Here is a 13119-nt window from a genome sequence, read left to right as displayed (position 1 = left end):
TAGATGAAGATACAACAAACCAAATTAAAGCTGCCTCGTTCAAAGAACACAACGTTATTGGAACATAAGGGCTCAGCCCAACGTCGCTAGATCTAGAAAACACTCTTGTCCTATTTTTGTATTACTACAAATGGAACGGCCCGCATTAAAATGTTCCCTTCCCAACCTGAATTTTAGTAACCCATACAGAACAAAAAATGCTACATACATTTTATTTTTGTTTTTAGAACTTTGAGCCCATAACCCACACATTCATGCAGCTATTTTTTTTATATTTTTTAATTTTTTGAAAAAAAAGGAAATATTAGATTTTTAAAGTGTCGTAACGACAAGTTAAGCCACAAAGAGCTATTGAATGTTAAACAAAAGTTTTTTTTAACAATTACAATTTTTTATGTAGACATTGTTATAGGGTTTATATATATATATATATATACTGCAGCCAACAACAACTTGAAATTAACTTTCAATAGAAAGCTTGAACTTTCCGAGCACCTAGAGGTAAGACGACCATTGCATAAAATTTCAAGCAAAACCTTTCGGCGGTCTTGGAGATCTCGTGATGGAGCAGTCAGTGAATCATGGTGAATCGTAGTTCATATATTCAATTGGAAAAAGAGCACTAGAACAATTGTGTGAACATAGAGGAACAAAAAGATGAATTTAGCAGAGATGAATAGAAAGACTAATACACAGCTATCTAATAGAAAGAAGATGGATAAGAAGATAAATAGAAACACAGATATATAGATAATTATAAAGATATATAGATAGATAAATATAAAGAAAGATACTAGCATTTAGAAGAAAAAAAGATATCTGTTGTTAATAGATAGATAGATAGATAGATAGATAGATAGATAGATAAAGGATTCGCCTAGATAGATAGAAAGATAAATATACCTACATAGATAGACGGATAGATAAATAGATAGATAGATAGGCCTAACAGGAAGATATGCTTAGATAGAAAGATAGGCTTAGATAGAAAGATAGATAGGACTAGATAAAAAGATAGGCATATCATAGAAAGATAGATAGATTAAGACAGATAGTCTTAGATTGAAAGATAGGTAGGCCTAGATAGAAAGATAGGCTTAGATAGAAAGCTAGATAAGCCTAGAAAGAAAGATAGGCCTTCATAGAAAGATAGACTTCGATAGAAATATAGGCATATCATAGAAAGATAGCCTAGATAGAAAGATAGCCATATCATAAAAAAATAGATAGGCTTAGATAGAAAGATAGGCCTTCATAATAGAAAGATAGATCGACCTAGATAGAAAGATTGTCATATCATAGAAAGATAGATAGGCTTAGAAAGATATATAAGAGGACAGATATATCCAAAAGGCAGGCGACCCAAAGGCAGACCCCGAATGCGATGGATTGATGATGTGGAAGTAGATCTGCAACAGCTTGGGGTTAGGGCGTGGAGACAAAAGGCCCAGGAGAGATCTGAATGGAAGGATGTGTTGAAGCAGACCAGAGCCCTCCATGGGCTGTATCGCCACTGGGATGGATGGATGGATGGATATACGTTGAAGGCAATAAGCATGAAGAGATTCTATTGCAGGGAAAGTGACAAAGGAGGAAGTGAATTTAAAACAAATGTCTGCCCTGTGTTATATAACTTAGTATTATGATGAACAAAATGACATTTAGTGGATTGAAAAAGTTTTTTTGTGTGGTCTTTTTCTTTTATTTTCTCTCTTTGTTGTGTCAGTTTAGAATACATCGAAAAATTAAAAAAAAAGTATTCTAGTTCAAGGTATGAGGTATGTGAGGTATTGAAGTATTTGACCTAATTTCTAGTTTAAAGTAAGAAGTATCTGACCTACTTTCTAGTTCAAAATATGTGGCATCTGACCTACTTTCTAGTTCAAAGTAAGGAGGCATCTGACCTACTTTCTAGTTCAAAGTATAAGGCATCAGACCTACTTTCTAGTTCAAAGTAAGGAGGCATCAGACCTACTTTCTAGTTCAAAGTAAGGAGGCATCTGACCTACTTTCTAGTTCAAAGTATAAGGCATCATACCTACTTTCTAGTTCAAAGTAAGGAGGCATCTGACCTACTTTCTAGTTCAAAGTATAAGGCATCAGACCTACTTTCTAGTTCAAAGTAAGGAGGCATCTGACCTACTTTCTAGTTCAAAGTATAAGGCATCAGACCTACGTTCTAGTTCAAAGTATAAGACATCAGACTTACTTTCTAGTTCAAAGTATAAGACATCAGACCTACTTTCTAGTTCAAAGTAAGGAGGCATCTGACCTACTTTCTAGTTCAAAGTATAAGACATCAGACCTACTTTCTAGTTCAAAGTAAGGAGGCATCTGACCTACTTTCTAGTTCAAAGTACAGGACATCAGACCTACTTTCTAGTTCAAAGTAAGGAGGCATCTGACCTACTTTCTAGTTCAAAGTATAAGGCATCAGACCTACGTTCTAGTTCAAAGTATAAGACATCAGACCTACTTTCTAGTTCAAAGTATAAGACATCAGACCTACTTTCTAGTTCAAAGTAACGAGGCTTCAGACCTACTTTCTAGCTCAAAGATTGCAGCTGATAGAGAATTATTAAAGTATTTTAAAACAATTTTTTATTTATACTAAAATTAGGGGGAGTAGCCTTCAAAATAGGAAAAAGGGAGAGAATGAATCATATAATTTGAACTTATTATACCATGTATCAGCTACTCAATCATTACAAAATCATTAATAATGCAAGCGAGTCGAAATGTTTCTATAGAGAACTAATGCGCAGCTATATTACACTTGTTAACTATTTCTGTCTATGAATCTATGCATTTATGTATGTATCTGTCTGCCTATCGAGTTCTGTCAGCTAATCTAATATGAATGAATTTAGGGCGACTACGTAGCGACATCCATAAGAGCCGGAGGGTTCGGGCAAAAGTCTGATGGTACGGTATGCACTTTCGACAGTCTTTAGATGGTCCTCTGGTTTAAACCCTACTCGCCACCATCTTGGAGGTCATAAAGAGTTTTAATGTACAAAAGTGAAGGACTATTTGAAAACATGTATTAAGTAAACTCGTTTCTGTATTTATGCTAAATAAAAGGTAGATAGAAATGAATGAAATGTGGTACGTGTAGAAAAAAACGCAGCTACATTAATCCAAGTGTTAGTATGTAGCTTTTTACCACTGTAGCTTTGTGGCGCGGTGGCTGAGTGGTAAAGCACTAGGCTTCCAAACCGGGAGTCCAGGGTTCTAATCCTGGTGACGACTGGGATTTTTACTTTCGGAATCTATCGGGCGCCTCTGAATCCACCCAGCTCTAATGGATACCTGACATTAATTGGGTAAAAGTAAAGGCGGTTGGTCGTTGTGCTAGCCACATGACACCCTCGTAAACCGTAGGTAGGCCATATAAACGGTAGACCTTAACAACATCTGCCCCATAAATCACAAGGTCTGAAAGGGTAACTTTAGCCTTTCTTTTACTGTAGTTTTCCAAAGGGCATGTGTAGTCACGCAGTCAACTTTAAAAAAAATGTAATTGAAAAATTATAATTAAGTGAATGCTTTTCGTATTTTTATCTCTTCATTCTTATCTTTACTGTCTTCAAAAAAAATCATTTTGTTGTAAATGTGTTATCCTATTCGAAATTTTCCTATTGACTATTGAAATGGAAGTCTTCACAGAATTAACACTAACGCTATATGAACGTAGCAGTTACCGCTAATCAATAGGGAAAGAATTTTAGTATGTTTACACATTTCCTAGTTTTAATATAGCTTTGTCAAACTGTGGTGCATGCATCCATAAAGTAGCCCGATGTGCTGACAAAGACAATGGAAGGTGATTTTTATTTTTCAAGGAACTATGTTCTACTTACTTGGTAGTTGGTAATTTATTCCCCATCTTTAATAAATAGAAAACGACTACATTACGCTGTTTAAAGTTGTAATTATAAAGGTGATGATTGAAAGTACATAATTTTAAATTAGACTTTTCATCATGTTTGCCCGATAGACAATCAAACTCGACTGTATAGCTTCGTTCAAAGAAGACAATAATGCGTTTATAAAGTGTACCCGTCTTTCTTAAGTCAGAATGGTCAAATCTCCAACGATTGACGTACCAACGTTCTGTTGGTGTCAGAGGCGTGTTCAAACCAAGCACACTACAAGACGTCTTTTTAATAAACACATTAACGACATTACGATTACCAGCTGAGCCATTACAATCTACACGCTCCATTTCTTTAGTATCAGCCTCTGCCCACCCATCCATAACGTTATTGGATCTGCACTCACCTTACTAGAGGAATCAGTGCTTATAAGAACAATGCAGGTCTGAGCAGGAATAATAACACTTGGCCATGTGACAAGGGCAATAACTAAATAACGTTCTTTTGGATTTCGCTTAGTAAAAGTTTGAGAAGCATTGGTCTCGAATGAATGAATGAATGATTTATATGTTATGTCATCGAATCAAGTTAGAAACACCACACCCTGTTAGCTGTTATCCCCCTTTGATTGGTATGTCCATCGGAAGGTAAGATATGTTTTCTCATATCACTTTAACATTATATTTTAAGCTAGGATATACAAAATAGTTTTAAAGCTCTAAAACTTCTCATTAGAACAATATAAATAGATAATTCCTTTCATTAAACCTGCTACCTACATATACGTAACATGTAGGATCTTTTTTTTTTTTACATCACCATTTTCCTTTGAGATGTGGGGCTGAGTGTTATAAATCGTTTGTTAACCCATCGGACGAAATCTGGGAGGAAAAGGGGGGGGGGCTCCAACTGTCCACAGAAGAACTTAAAGCACTTAGAAATGTATTTTGTCTACCCATATGTAATACGTCATTAGTTTTGAATCAATTATGTAATTTTTTTTTTGTTATAAAAAAGGTGTGCTCCAAACGGAATTTAAACTCGAGCCTCCATGGTGAGAGACCAACGTCTTAGCCCACTGAGTTATTAAAGTACTTATGAAAATAGGCTTTATTGTTAGTTTGAAATTTATCTTGACCTACTGATTTGTAATTTAGTACTTTTTTCATGAAAATAATACTACTTACTTATCGGTCAATCTGTTCTTGGAGGGAGCTACCACCTTCTACCAAGCGCGTCCCCAGGTGATGGATAGGGTAAGGACCCTTAGATATAAGGGTAAGCTGTGAATACCAAATAAACAGCTACAGACCAACTGGTTTGCAGTCAATGAGGATGAGGTGGAGTATTCCAGTGGTTAGAATATTTTAAAAAAGCATCACAGAAATCCAGGGAAATGATTGATAAAAAGCGAGTACAGGGCGCTCTAACTCTAAACCCGGGTAGATGAAACTCGTTAGCTAAGGATAGTAGTTCATCTAGGAGAGAAGACTCCGAAAATAAACACCTGCTGCCTTGCAGATGATCTTGGATGATCAAAGGCTATGGGAGCACACCCAGAAAGAAAAGCAGGCTGAAGTCGGAGTCAATGGGCCTCCTGGCGCATAACACATTGACACGCAAGCTCATCAATGTTGGAGCAGTAACGATTCTAATAGATGTGGCGTCCTGCTTGTGGAATCACGCCGCGCAGGTAGGGGGCCGGGCTCTCCGTCTCGAAGGAGCCCACACAAGCGAGCTGGTGGTTCTTCTATCTCTGCCTGTGGAGCCAGGAGCAGGGATAAGAAAGTACCATGTCCCCCAAAACTGCTCTCTTTATCAAGAATCCCGTATATGGAGAGCTCCCTGATTTGGAGACCACTCCGCAGTTCATCTCATGTATTGGTCTAGTCATCTGAACGCTCCAACATAACAATGAGAACGAAGAAGAAGGGCAATCTGTTGATTGATACCTGTGTTATCATCTTTTTTTTTTTTGCGTTTTGTACTTTTTAGTTTTCTCGGTCCGGCAGGGTTACATATATGCATGTTTTTCGTATTTTCTTGAGATATGCAATCGCTTTTTGTGGACAGTACTTTATAGAACCTTGGTTGTAAGGTGTGACGAATTCTATGTTTATGTATTATTGTTTATTATTATTTCATTGGTTGACTAGGTAAAGTGGGGTGACGGCCCTTAAGTTTTGTTATTGTTGTTATTGTTATTGCATCCCTGGACTTCTTGAAGTGTTGCATACGTTATGTGTCCATGTCTAAGTTATACGCCAAGGAGTTCACAACAGTCAGCGTAGACTTTAAACATTTAAACACTATTACTTTAAGTTCCTTTTAACACATACACAAATATTAAATTCAAGATTCCTTCAGAAATCCACCATAATGATTGAATTTTTACTTTGTATCCATACAAAGTCAGTGAAGAAAATATAGCAAAAAGTAATTGAATAAATTTTAATTGAGCTCACTTTTGTAGCTCACTACTTTCTATCCATCTTATTACTCAAATCTTCAACTATGCAATGGATCTAACATGCTACGGAAAGATACTACTAGGTGTCACGTACAAAAACCGCATCACGAATGAAGAGATTAGAAACATACAGCAATCGTACCCCACCAGCTAACCACTAACGTAAACTCAAACTCATCACAAGGCCCTAAAAGCTAGCAAAGACCTTCCTTCAGGGAACAGTACCAGGAAGAAGAAAAGAAACGAAGAAAGAGGAAGCGATGGGAAGACAACATCAAAGAATGGACAGGACTGTCAGTGAAGGAAATTACGAAGAAAGCAGAGGAGGAACAGAGAGGAATGGAGAAAGACGGTTGACAGATCTTATATGGTGCCCCAAAGGTGAACCGTAACTTTAGTAAAAAGGAAAATTCGTGTACTTTCAATGGCTATCTAGAACTTATGTCCCCGACCTAATTGATTTGACCATAATATCTGATTCGTTTAATATCTATTAGTTTGTGATTAATGCGTTGACCTGAAATTTATAGAATAAGTTCACAGCTAACTTCCATTCAGCGATAGACTGTTTAATTTAAAATAAACATTTGTTTCAGAAAGATTCAATGTGTACTCTTGCTACTAGCCTTGAACGCTCATTGATGATCTCTTAGCCACACAACACGATTGTTAAAACCATGACTTTCCATTTACTTCTGGTTGAGCTGGCTGTTCTAGTTCATCTGGTGGACTGTCAACGATTCAGCAGTAATTTTAGTCCAACATTTAACTTCACCTGTCGACCTAATCACATTATTGGGGAAATTTCTTTTAACTATGGCAAAAAACAACAAGAATGGAACTACAACTTCGGGTGCCATTCTGTTCGATCTACTCTCAACTGTTCGAGAAGAGGTAACGCTAGTACCCTCTAAACATTGTGTTTAGCATGAATAAAGATTTATTTTCACCTTCCATTTCTTTTATATTCTGTTTTAAGTTCCTCTTTTCACCTTTCAAATTAATCATGGAAATTAAAAACCAGCCAGATAACGGTTCTCAAAAATTGCTCTATCAATTCTTCTGAGACTTTATTATTGAATTACTTTTACTTCTTTCTACAGCTATTTTGACTTTTTAATGAATCTTAAATGCACTTTAAAAAAAAAGTTCTTAGTACTGCTAGAACTTAGAACCAATAAGCAGTACTTATAATGCACGAGGGAAGCATGGCAAACAAATTAGCATGCGAGTCTACACGTGGATTTTGGTAAATACTTGTCTATTTGAAATTCTACAATTCTAGCTTTTTATTTATCCTGTAACCAAATTTCTACACTTTCACAGTCAGCAGCTGTTCTTAGCAGGATATCAAGAGGAGAGGCCGGTCCATTCTTTTACATTATTCAGCTAGCTTTTTTTTGGACGACCCTTTTTTGTGCTTCCTCCACTGTACCATGAAGGATGATTTTATCAGTCAATCATGTCTATAATTTGACCGAACCAGTATTCGAACCTTAATAGCATTTAATGGCTATTCAATTTAACCAGCCTTATTGTTGTCTTGTAAAAGTACAAACTTATATTTGTCTTCTTTTCTTGGTTTCTGAGACCCTGCATATTTTTGTGGCATTTACTTCTTCCAGTCTCAGCGTTCAGTGTCCAACTTTCACAACTATATAGAAGTACAAAGACCATAGACGAAGCATACTGTTTTCATTTTACTTGGAGGTTGCTGCTACTTTAACTGTTTCCTATTTTTTTAAACCACTGATTACCATGTCAAGAATTGTTGCCTGATTTTTTAGTTTGGAAGACATTTTAAAACACGTTATTTAGTTAACCCTTAAACTGCTGAGCTGTTTTACGATGAGGGCCTACAAAATGGAATTACAATTGTTTTGTTTAGAGGCTACTTTTTCTCCATTCTTCTCTGTCATTTGCTTTGAAAGAATTTCATTCTGATGTTCTTTCTGAAAATATTGAAACCTGCCTTTTTATCTGCCTGCTGTCTGGGTGGACCACTTCGGGGGCCGAGTTTGAGTTTGTGTCTCCACACAAACTGTCTTTGCAACCTTGTTTTAAAATATTATTTCATTGCTTTAGTACTAACACATTAATCTACAGTAATATGTTAGACATTCAGACTATAAAATATTTATATCTTCAGATTTTCTCTATTGTCCAGATGGTCAAGCCTTGTCTGGAGTAGAAAAACATAGAAATAATACCAGGACCCATTGCTGTAGGACCCTTTGCTGTAATGTCAAAGACAGCAAATTTCAGATTTGCAATAAACGTATTTTTAAGAGTCTTAACGTACACTTAAAGGATGGAGAGGCAATCCAGTCTATTCGGAGCGCTACAGTAAACAAAAGTCTCGAGCACACAGTCAAAGTTTGTACGTTATTTTTTTTTTTAACTTTGAGCTTAAAACAAAAATAATTAATTGCCCTAGACAAGTGTTTCCCAAACTTTTGACTAAAGTGTACCCTTGTATAATTTTTGTAAAGCTGAGTACGCAGAGAACCCCTCACTTTGCATCTATGAGAAAAATGACCATAATAAATGGGTATTTTAACAAAATCAGCAGTCAACAAGGTGCAACGCGTACCCCCTCTAAGGTCTTCCTGAACCCCTGGGTGTACGTGCACCCCACTTTGGGAAACACTGCCCTAGACAATAAACATTCATTACATTGTATTAACGAAAATACAAATTTAGGTTCAATTGTGTTCAGAAAGTATAAATGTATAAATAAAAACAGTGTTGAGGGATAGGCTCAGATTTCAACATTCACATGTCAATTATATTTCAACGTCATTGCTACTTTATAGTCTTAGCGGAATTGAAATATTCTCTTAGTGCATTTGTGTTCATAGTACTTAACTCTTTCATTCCGTAATTATTTTCCTGCTTCCGCTAGTATTATTCATTTTGCTCATTTGAATTTCACTATCCTTTCCAGATTAATCTTAAATAATTTTTTGTTAGTTCTCAGAAAATGTTATATTTGGTATCGAATTCTAGGAGAATGCATGCTCTCGTTACACAGCACAAATAAATGTTTATAAATCCAAAAATTTATTTAGTTTAATGGGCTCCAATCAACGTTGGCATCGTTAATTAGGAGAGAAAGAGTTAACATTATTGAATATGAGTGCGATACAAGGTGAATTTTAAAGATAACGACTATGTCTTCGATTCTGAAGATTAAGGATCATTGCAGTGTTTCACAAGTCTATGCAAACCCAGTTGCGACCTGCATTTTTGCCAGCAACTCGTGAAGACAAAGCCGCCGTTGTCCGCTGGCTGTCTAAGTTTTCTTTCCGTCTTCAATAATGTCTTTTCTTTGAGTCTCAAATGTTTGTCCCGCAGCCTTTGTGAGAGCTCTCCAACTGTCTCTCTCATAAGTCATCTGCTGCCATCTACTTTCCTCTATGTCAGTGAGGGCGACATGGCTCCTTATTTGATCTTTATAGCACTTGCGGTGTGCACCTCGGTTACGCCGTCCTCCTTTAAGCTCGCCAAAGAAGATCGCTTTTGGCATGCAATCATCTCCCATGCGGGGTTAGTATCTGACCCAGCGCAGCTATCGAATGGTAATGAGTGATTCTATACTATCCACAGCGGCCTCCAGCAGAACATTGTGTTATAAACCTGGTGGTGACACAGATGGTCGTAGTGCTGTGTGTGTTTTTGGCCTACGAAAATCGCCCCAGTCCAGCGCTAGACGAGCGGTCAGCCGTGACCAGTGACATTACACGCCAGTTCGGCAAGGGCCTGTGTCGTAAATATTACGCACGCAAGTCAAGGCGAATGTAATAAAGCGAGTGGTCAAGCGACGTTCCATGCGTTTCTAGAAGGCCAGTAGAGACCATATAAAAAAGCCAGTGTGTTAAGACTCAAGACTTCACTTCACGTTACCTCACTATGTGACCAGTACAAGGCGAAGTTAGAAACGGCACTGTGTGTGAAGTGAGACGGAGCAAGGCTTGGTTTTTGGACACTTAGAGTAATGTTGTTGCCAACTGTACAGTGTTGTAATGTATTTGAAATGTTGTTGCCAACTGTACAGTGTTGTAATGTATTTGAAATGTTGTTGCCAACTGTACAGTGTTGTAATGTATTTGAAATGTTGTTGCCAACTGTACAGTGTTGTAATGTATTTGAAATGTTGTTGCCAACTGTACAGTGTTGTAATGTATTTGAAATGTTGTTGCCAACTGTACAGTGTTGTAATGTATTTGAAATGTTGTTGCCAACTGTACAGTGTTGTAATGTATTTGAAATTTAATTGCTACTGTTACTTTGGAGCCCTGAGTTGTGAGGTTCTTTAAGTTCGTTGTGTCGTGTGGTGCAGTTTGATGAGAGCCTGGACAGTAGAGAGATACGTAACAATAGTTATTTATAATGTGGTCTTGTCAGCGTATGCCAATCATGAAGCGAAGACATCTTTAATGGAAGTATTCGAGGAGCCTTAAATGCCTTCGATAGAGCACGACATGTCTCAGAGCCCTATAAAAGTGTGGTGAGAACCACTGCTTTATAAACATTTGATTTTGTTGCTAGATGAAGAGACATAGTCCGCCATGCTCTCCGTCTGAGGCCACCAAAAGCGCTGTTAGCCTCTGCAAGACGGTTGTCTATTTCTCTGGACAGGCGCATTAGACACTGAGCTGTCTTTGTAAGTGAATTGGTCAACTACATTAAAAAGACGGCCACACCGTTGAAATCTGAATTAGTTCTCCTTGGGGACTTCTGATGCATGAACTCCTCTTTTTTTGGGGGGTTGATAGTCAGACCAAACGGGTCATATATATATATATATTTCAATGTAAGATATGTCTTTACCTTATAGGTTCAAATGCACAAAGTCAAGCTAATACAAACAAACGTAGTAAGTACATCTATTTCATTTCACTTATTTAACAATAGGTTTTGTGTTTTCATGATTCTATCCGAAAAGAAAAAAAAACATCTATTGTAATCAGAAAGTACTAAGCAATATGATTTTTAGCGGCCCCCAAAGGGAAAAAGACGCTATTAGTTTTGTGTGGAATGTCTGTCCATTCTTCTCTGTCCTTTTTCTTAGATAGAATTTCATTCTGATGTTCTTTCTGAAAATATTGAAACCTGCCTTTTTACCTGCCTTGGTGGACCACTTCGGGGGCCGATTTTGAGTTTGCGTTTCCACACAAACTGTCTTTGTAAACTAGTTTTAAAAAAATCAGTACTTCATGAAGTTGAGATTTGTATATGATTTGTCATTCTACTCATTTCTTGTATTGATGAAAAGGGGCGTCTAGAATTTGTCAGACTGGCATTTCGAAATTCGGGATTTGTAGGACGTCCCTAAGTCCATCCAACTCTACATTAGTCGGGGTAAAGTAAAGGCGATTGGTCGTTGTGATGGCCGCATGACACCCTCGTTAAGCGTTGGCCTTAGAAACACATGATCTTAACATTCGCATCGCAAGGTCTGAAAGGGAACACAGTTTCTTCCATAGACAGTTTTGTCCATTCCTTAATGTTGTCTTCCTATCACTTGCTGTGTCTGTCTCTCTCATTCTTTTCACTAGTAACACAATGAAATCGATCCACGCAAAGTCGATACGGAATAATTTAGAAGCTCTCTGATTAAAGTCAGACGCTATGAAAATCTAATGCCACAAGGAAAAACTTGTGTCAGCGTCAGGACTGAAGTATAGTTAGTGCTACACTCGTTATTCTTTATATAGGGCTCCTTCTTTATATAGGGCTCCTTCTTTATATAGGGCTCCTTCTTTATGTAGGGCTCCTTCTTTATATAGGGCTCTTTATATAAGGCTCCTTCTTTATATAGGGCTCCTTCTTTATGTAGGGCTCCTTCTTTATATAGGGCTCCTTCTTTATGTAGGGCTCAGACGAATCGCTGGCTTTGGTTTATTCTTTCTATTAATTCAGATTTTCTTCTTCACTAACACTTGTAAGCTATCTTATATTATCTTATTTTTACGCAATAACAAAAGAATTTTTTAAAATACAAACCGTAGCCAATCTGAACATTGGCCTAAGTTACAAACAATAGACCATTTTCAGTGCAGGACATAAATACTTGTAGTCCTGGTATTTGACTTTTGATATCTAATGATTTCTTGTTTTGGTTCATCAACAGATGTATGCGACCAAGGTTGGTTTGGAGGAAGATGCCAATATAAATGTCACTGTCAGTCCAAATGTGACAAAGATGGGCTATGTGTAGGAAATGTCCCAAGATGTCATTCCTCATGGTTTGGAACTAAATGCCAATATCGTAAGTTTGTTCTTTGTGTCATTATTGTGTTTTTCTTTACGATAATGCATTTCAGCTTTTTTTTTGTTACTACGCTTAAATTAACTAGTCCTGTACCTTTCTTGTACTCTCCAATCAAGATCAAATTTTTTTCATGGTCGATAATAACACACGAATCATTAAAAAAATTAACCTATTTGTTAATCAATTCATTTTGTTTTTATCTAGAAGTGGCTCCAGTCACTTTATCCCCTGTCACTTCATCCCCTGGTCATTTTATCCTCTAATACATCAAATAATTATTGTACAAAGTATGAAATTAACAATATTTTAAATTTTAATATTTATTTACATGACAAGTATTCTAATCGTTCTCATCTCTCAAAAGATGTTCCCTACTTCCACCACACCTTGGACTTTGACTATTACATCACGCAATATGGGCAGGGTAATATTGACATCCCTTCAACAAACAAAAACAATATAACTAAATACAAAATCAATATATCTAATTATTG

At 36.8% G+C, this 13119-nt stretch overlaps 1 protein-coding gene across 1 annotated transcript in view; it reads left to right on the top strand.

The window, feature by feature from the left end:
• Positions 1–4459: 4459 nt before the first annotated feature.
• The window catches only part of LOC106064004 (adhesion G-protein coupled receptor F1-like), a 51882-nt gene continuing 43222 nt past the window's right edge, over positions 4460–13119 (top strand). Inside the window, exons 1-5 of the mRNA XM_056031178.1 lie at positions 4460–4525; positions 6945–7242; positions 8498–8728; positions 11189–11227; positions 12485–12622. Coding sequence (XP_055887153.1) covers positions 7026–7242; positions 8498–8728; positions 11189–11227; positions 12485–12622 — 625 coding nt within the window. The 5' untranslated portion in view covers positions 4460–4525; positions 6945–7025. The remainder of the gene's footprint in view (positions 4526–6944; positions 7243–8497; positions 8729–11188; positions 11228–12484; positions 12623–13119) is intronic.

Source organism: Biomphalaria glabrata, chromosome 5 (assembly GCF_947242115.1).
Source record: "Biomphalaria glabrata chromosome 5, xgBioGlab47.1, whole genome shotgun sequence".
In the NCBI taxonomy this organism is placed as follows: domain Eukaryota; kingdom Metazoa; phylum Mollusca; class Gastropoda; family Planorbidae; genus Biomphalaria; species Biomphalaria glabrata.
The sequence above is the reverse complement of the archived record's forward strand: the minus strand, read 5'-3'. Positions and strand labels throughout refer to the sequence as shown.